Source organism: Camponotus floridanus, unplaced genomic scaffold (assembly GCF_003227725.1).
Source record: "Camponotus floridanus strain SB8 unplaced genomic scaffold, Cflo_v7.5 scaffold1, whole genome shotgun sequence".
In the NCBI taxonomy this organism is placed as follows: Eukaryota; Metazoa; Arthropoda; class Insecta; order Hymenoptera; family Formicidae; genus Camponotus; species Camponotus floridanus.
In genome coordinates, this window is record NW_020229214.1 from 7573373 (window position 1) to 7581208 (window position 7836).

At 36.0% G+C, this 7836-nt stretch overlaps 1 protein-coding gene across 1 annotated transcript; it reads left to right on the forward strand.

Moving 5' to 3' along the window:
• The first annotated feature begins 540 nt into the window (after positions 1–540).
• On the forward strand, positions 541–6120 carry LOC105251312 (protein amnionless). The gene is made up of 6 exons (XM_011258008.3): positions 541–1043; positions 1504–1805; positions 1887–2025; positions 2111–2345; positions 3079–3232; positions 5205–6120. Exons 1-6 carry the CDS (start codon positions 765–767, stop codon positions 5539–5541), a joined length of 1446 nt encoding a protein of 481 aa, XP_011256310.1. The 5' UTR covers positions 541–764; the 3' UTR covers positions 5542–6120.
• Positions 6121–7836: the final 1716 nt, after the last annotated feature.

A 7836-nucleotide genomic window follows, 5' to 3' on the forward strand; every position in this document is an offset into this window, starting at 1 on the left:
AAAATTTAACGGTAATAAATGTTGACCTAATGTTTTCATGTGCGCAACATTGCGATGTTTATATATATATATTTTGTTAAGTATATCATTATAATAAATGAAAATGAATGCAAATATATATTGGCACGTTTAATGTAAATAGCGAGAATTTAGCTTTGCGTCAGCTTTGAGTTTGAAATAAATAATTGTTAATAAAAATCGGAGAGAGTTCAAATTCAAAGAGATTTATCTTCACAATTCATGTTGATACAATTTGAACGTGTTTGATTGCAGCTCTTTAAATGATATTTATGAATTAATAATTTTTCAATCTCGATGAGGGAAAGAGAGATATAACATAAATTAATCATATGTATGCTGCAGACCTGAATAGATAATCGATTCGTTGATTTATACGAGAACGCAGTAAATAGCGGTATGATAAATATTTCAATTTCAACCAGCCATAAGACTCATGATAACTTAATTAATCGCGATAGCAATACACGCTGTATTGCGATAAATCAGACACGCCTCCGTTTGACTTTGATTATCCGACGTAGTTCAGTCGTCAAAGTTCCCAAGCTGCGCTCAGTTTCTCTCGCATTATTTTCGGAATTTAAAGGATTATCGATTAATAAAATATGCGTATAAAATCTCTTTACCTTTCCATATATTTCTGCGCGATTAACTGAGAATTAATCGGGGTGTAAATATATCCGTTGCACGTATTGACGTATTGACTATTCAATCAAGTTAGAGGTTATTATAAAATCGTAATAATAATGTTTAATTTTTCCGTGCCATATCGTAAAATTATACTGTGCATTATTCTATTATCGAAATATTCCGCTGCTTTTGAAAAGCACTGGCTTCCGGATTTGGAATGGCAGACCGCAAACAACTGGGTGGATGGTCGCATTCCAGAAATTGACAATCGAGTAATTTTCCCTCAACAGACCCGACATGCTGTGGGTGTCGCCGCAACTGACAATTTAAGGCTATCCGGAATCGATTTGCCTAGACAAGGATTATTAGTCCTATCTAGAAACGGTAAACTGCAGGTGAGGATAATTTATATAAATTTACTGAAAAGAGAGAAGATAGACGAATGGTTACATCAGAATTGAAAAAAAATTGAATAAAAATAATAAAAAAAATGAAGAACGAGATGATACGTCCGATCGTCCTTTTTCCCTATTTAATGCATTTGCAGATGGAAGATTTCATTTACGGAATATCGTAGTAGCCGCTTTTCGCTGACACATTTACGATAATTGCGATATTAATGTTTTAATGTTGGCGCATCATTTGCTCGTTGGTTAATTGGAAAATCATTTATTAGTATATTTATTGTACGAAATGAAGATCGAAGTAAAATGTAAAATATTAAAATATAATGATAAAGTATTAAAATTGGCGCGATTCTCATGCAATTATAAATCTTATTTAATATTTATAATATTACAATGTATTTTTTATATTTATATAAAATAATACGCGTTCCTGGGTATATTGCACAAGCTGAGCGATTCGAGGACGGACGCAAAGATCAGTAAATGGTCGAAGGAGGGTAATTTCTTCTGGGCAGATCCCGCAAATTGGAACGGTAGTTCGATAGCGGTGCCGCATCTCGAGCGCGTTCCCTGTCGCCAGGACGACGTCGTTCTACCGAGCGTGAATCGTACTCTAAGTGTCCTTTTACCTGTGAGAGAAGTACAAGTGAAATCGATTCGGCTATCAAACGAGAGACAGCCCTTTCTCGAGGAGGAATGGATAGATTTCCAAGATCGTAGAGAATTCTCTAGAAGTAGATTTAGCGTCAAGTGAGTCTCGTTGACTCTCTTTTCTTAATTTCTGCTTACTCGAGTGACAAGTGTATTTCACGCAATACTATATCTTTCCAGATATGCCGAGCTGTATCTGACTATGCACGATTGCTCGAAATGTTTCTGTCAGGGAAACTATATGAGCGACTATCTCGAAGAGATCTGCGCCATCCAGAGACCAAGATGCGGATTCACGGGCTGCGAATATCCTCTTACAGTCAGAGATATTTTAATTAAAAAAAAGATGCGGAAATTGATTAATTTTATCATACATTTTCTGATCTGAAGCACTAATGTTTCAGGTGGAAGGTCACTGTTGTCCTTATTGCGGTGGACGCGTTTCCACGTCGAAGCAGATTCCTCTAGTGACGGTACAAACCGCGGCGGACGAAGCTTTAGAAGGATATACGGACAAGATTGCTTGGCATACCAGACGCAGTTGGAATGGAGGCGTTGAGATCCTTGTAAAGGAGAAAGGAGATTATTCCGGGATCACGATACAGGAAGCAGTGGATAATCTGAGGGTGATGTTGCAAAGTCAGTATGCTCTTCTTCCGTGATTTAATTTATTAGATAAGTTTTTAGCAAAGCTCGAGACGCGACTAATTTGCTTATATTTCAAATGAGAATAACGATTAAAGCGTTTATTATTCGATAATTTAGACATTTTTGTCGCGGAGGTATATGTAACATGTTTCAATTTGTAACCGCGTACGAAACAAAAAAAATATATATGTATAGAACTGTGAATAATAAATTTCTATTCTCATTGTTTTAATACCGATATTGAAGTTACTATTGAATGACACCTACGGCGGCGACGATTTTTAATTTAATTTCATAATTGGAGCACGTAAACAAACACGATCGAGCAATATCCCGCTTTTTTATTCATATTAATTAAAATGTAATTTATTTTTGATAAAAATCAATTATATTACTCTTGTTGTATGCAATTTCAATAAACCAAAATATTTATTTTAATTCAATTTCAAGAGCAGTTAAAAAAACATTTGAAAAATTATTGTAAATAAATGTTTCACTTCTCAATTTTTTATTTATAACGTTATTTAATTGTTATATTAGATTTTATTAAAATTACTCTGACTCTTAACGATAAAGAAAGTGCGATACAATTATCGAAAAGATAATTAAGTATATTTTAATCAAACAATAAGGACAATAAATAGTAATAATTCTTTTAATTCTTTTAATAAATAATTCCTTTTTTCCAGAATCATTTAATTTTCCTTATACATTTTTTTATTAGAGACGGGAATCGATGTGACGAACGCGGAGACAGCCGGAGCAGCTATGAAAGATTCTAGATTGGCTGTTATACTCGGACCCCTTCTCGGGACGCCTCTCGTCGCTATCGCCCTTTTTCTATTGCTCTTTCTGTACTTTGGTTATTCCCTGGAACAGTAAGTGTGCAATCTTCGTGTAATCTTTATTTTCGCTTTACTTGTCTTCGTCTGTACGAACGTCATCGCGGACGTATTCAATAGAATTAAAAAGCTGTCGGTCTCGCTTTATAAATTCAATATGTTTCACGCGTTATGAATGCCACCTGTCGCAACACGCCTGGCCTCGAGCGCTCGAGAAATCGTGTCAGCATTTGGCGTTTCGCATTGTATCCGAGATTTGCATACTCGGTCGAATGAAACGCTACACGACCCGAGCTCAGCATTCAGTCTGTTCAATACGCGAGCAAAGCATGTCAACCGCAAACTTTGGCGAAATTAAAGCCTCGTGAGAAGTGGAAATGGAACCTTCTCTTATTTTCTTTGTCGAATAAAGTATTTTCGCGTGATGGGAAAGGAGAGTCGAGGAACGTGTCGAGTTCTACCTCATTTATATACCGGTTACGTCAATGTTGTCATTAAAATCAGCAGAATTGAAAAAGAAAACTTGTTCCAGACTCATTTCGCAATCACCTGCTGCGTACGCGTGCGTAGCCTACTTTCATGCAAATATCACTCATCATCACTCGGGAGTAATAATAATCGCACCGAGGGAAACGTGACGTGGAAGATGAAGAGGGAAAATAAAGTTTCGCGAATATAGAGTATGCGGGCACGCAGCTGTAGAAAACTCCGGATGAGTTTCGATTCTCAACCGGCTCTCTTCTCTTTTTCTCGGATCAATCGGATCATTTATTGACGATTTTGCATGTCCGAGAGAGTAGAAAAAGCAATTACGTGGACATTACCAGTTTGACACATGTGTTTGTGTCCTCGCTCTATACCTGCTCTCATTTCCGGTTATAACGAAGCGTTTAAAGAGCACGATATTGGCTTCCTTCGAGGATACTCGAGAGTTGAACGCCCTCAAGAAAAAAGGAAAAGAAGCTTTTTCTCGCGATATATCGTGTGACCTTTTATGTAGCTTAAACGAACGTAAATCTTAAAGGATGCGAAGGTAACTGTTTAGATTAATGGCTTTCAAATTGGGCGAGAATAAAACGTTTGCTCGCGATGCAGATAACAGGAGCGGTAAGAGCGTGTCGCAAGAGGCAAAATAAGGGGTAAAACGAGAAGACGACAGCCAAGACAACGAGATTGCCTGCAAAACTCCATCAAAGTCGCAAATTCGCAGCTGACAAAATTCCGCCCCCGAGAGTCACGGCTATTAAATTCGCGGGGAAATGGAAAATGTCGAACTCCCCGGGAGTCTCATTTCCCAGACATTCATCCGATACGACGAGAGTGAGAATAAAATAGAGAGAAAGAACGAGAAAGATGTAGCAATGAGAGAAAGAGAGAAAGAGAGAGGACCGGCTGCAAAACGTACGAGCGTAAGAGCATTTTAATTCGTGAAGTAGCGATATAGGAGTAACGACAGGATTTAGCAATCGGAGAACTCATTCCCGTGTTCGTCTATTTACGGGTTTAATGTATTCCGACGCTAATTCCTTCACCCGCGCGTTCCTACAACTCGCCTCGAATCACAAAAAGCCGTTTTCTCTCGCTCGTCTACCATTTAATTAGCTCAACTCCCACGGGCCGACCGGTCGGTTTATTATCGCTCTTGGTAGGCTCGAATTGAATTGAATTGGTCGCCGTATAATTTTCCCTTTGGCTCGCAACCTTTGGCAAACAACCCGTTGCCGAAGCCAAAGTCTTTGGGATATCAAGCTCTTACATATTATATATTTCTTACATCTGCGTAAGACGTATGTGTCTTTGACATAAGATGAAATACTGAAGACGTGATATAAATGAATTCTAATAAATTTCAAATAATACAAGCGTTTTTTATTATCTAAATTTTTTTGTCTAGATCCTCCTTAAGGCTTACTAAACTAGTTTTATGTTATTTATCTCGGACGAGACAAGGATTCGTGCGGCGCATTCCGTATCTATTGATCTCCCTGACGAAATGTAATTTTTGCAGCGTCCTCTCGGGATGTATGGAAGCCGTCTCATCCGTTCGTGATGGAATTCGGGTGGACAAGCAGAAGCACGGATTCGCCCGCTTCGAAAACGTTCCCGAAGGCAACGTTCGGATAGCCAACGTTCCTGGGACGAGCGGACGAGAGGCTGACAATGACAACGTTGTCAAGGGGATAACGCAAATCGCGGGTGGCAGATTCGAAAATCCCCTGTACAGATCTAACAAGAGGGATAAGACGGAAATACGCAAGATTCTTGATGCGCCTCTCAGCCTCGCCACCCTTAAAAGTCAAATAGACGATCAGCTGGAAACTAAGGAGATGGATACCGAGGAATAAGAATGTCATTTTTATTCAATTACGTTATGTTACGCTAATTAAGTTTTACGATCTTAATTGTGGAATTAGGTGAAATTATTGAATGATAATATACATTACTTTGGACACTTTAGACTGGCTTAAGAAAGATGTATCACACGCGTCTTTTATCTTCTTTTTGAATAAAATCAAGATAAATCTTGAGGATTTATGAAGCAAAGGCTTTTGAAAAATTTTTCCAGGTGAAGAATGAATAATACATTGAAATCAATACTGTGTGTATGCATGTTTGTCTCGAATCTAGAAAATTTCGTTAAATGACAGATCTCTTACATCTAATAAGATATTAAATAGAAAGAAGGAAACGAGAATTTTTTTTTTCAAGAGAGAAAAGACAAAGCGAACAGGAGATGTTGGCTCACAAGTATTTATTTCTTATTGTCAGACGACATTCATTCGAAATTGCAGCATCGCGTGTTACATCATTCACGTGGTTACCGCGCTTTGTCGCGTAGACAAATTATACGCACACATAAATTCGACGATGATCGAATAAAATATATATACATATATATATATATATATATATATATATAATATATATATATATATATTTTTTTTTTTCGTTAATATATATAGGGATTCTCTGGATAAATATTGACGCCTAGTTACACGATATATAGACGCATGACAGTTGTATCGCGTATAAGAAATAAATGGTAAATTGTGATAACGATAAATGTATCGTAACAACAGACAACGATGTGATTTCCTTCATCATTTCGAACATATATTTCTATGTAATTCATCATAAAATATATCATCTATATATATATATATACAATGTATATAATATGTATATGTATATAATTATCTATATAAAGTTCCACTCGTAGAATATATTAACTCTCTGTTTTTTCGATAAAAATTGTTATTCTGCTGCTTTGTACAGATATATGATCTCTCTTTTATCGTAGATGCGTGTGTGTCGAATTAAAACCGAATATATATATGTACGCAGACGAAAAAATAGAAGTCTCTAATCCCTCATCGGTGTTTATAAAGTTAGCAAGATATATCAAAAGTGCCTTTCCAAGTGACATGTTATGTTAACGTCTAATAGATTACTATATCACTTGTTACGTTTATTGACTTTTTCATTGACTTTCTTTCGGCAAGTATATATCTTTAGCAGATCTCTACGCATTTTTCTAAAATACCTGGCATCGATTTGAAATTATATTTAATTTCTTCGCAAAAATTATGACGTATCTTATATGGATGTGCGTGTACAGTATGGTTTATAAAAGACAAGAATTAAGATACAAAAATAAAGATGCAGAACTTTGATTTAAGAATTTTGATGAATTTTGATGAATTTTATTTTTCTAAAGATGTTCAACTGAATAAGATAGACTTTTAATTATTCAAAGTAACATATATAAGTCTAAAGAATGTAAATAGGTGATTTTGTATGGTCATCCTGTATACGTACGCATTCCATAGTAAATTATTATATAGAAGAATCATGATCGAAACATTAAGTGATATAATATTATAACGATAATCGCTATTTATTCTGCCACTCATGCGAGGTATGTATAATCCTTTAATACAAATAACCATCTCTTGGTCACGCAATACGACATTACATCCTAATATTTATTTGGCAATTACGTGAAGAAAGGGAAAGAGAAAAAAGGGGAAAAAAGTTCTTTTTGTCTTGTGCGCATTGGTCCCTTTCCACGACTTTTATGCGGTAAGTAATCGCGAGATTCGCCTTCATATGACATCTTGCGCAATCTGCCATAATCTTGAAAAAAAATCACAAGAAGAAAGCGATTAAGAATATCGATGATGACATGAACCGGACGGGTTCTCCACGCACGACGACATTCGATTAGCTTCGGCTTTAAATCACAAATATATAAATACGGTCACGAAATCAGAATTCTACAATTCCCTCTCGACCGTCCCCGCCTATATAAATGACGATAAAAATCCAGCCGCCGCATAATCTACTTGTATCGACTTGCAAATGCAACGTGGATTTTACATAGTTTATCGTGTGGACGAGTATAATATATACAGGGTCTTCAAAAAGTCCCGGAACGCTAAAATATCTCGAAAATGATCAACTATAATTAAGTATTTTTTCATTGAGTACTTTTCGAGTTATGAGGCTTGAAATAATTTCTTAATTTTATATAAACCATAAAATATCTAGTAAAATATTCATTTTTCAATTATTTTACTTTAATACTTTTATGTACAAAATAATGAGAGGAATCAATTGATGTAAAGAAAATACATAAT

Bases quoted from the DNA above. Each gene is read 5' to 3' on its own strand.
- LOC105251312 (XM_011258008.3), top strand. From the start codon at position 765: ATGTTTAATTTTTCCGTGCCATATCGTAAAATTATACTGTGCATTATT. The intron at 1,806-1,886 runs GTGAGTCTCGTT...ATATCTTTCCAG, and splicing joins AGAAGTAGATTTAGCGTCAA to ATATGCCGAGCTGTATCTGA. The intron at 3,233-5,204 runs GTAAGTGTGCAA...TAATTTTTGCAG, and splicing joins TTTGGTTATTCCCTGGAACA to CGTCCTCTCGGGATGTATGG.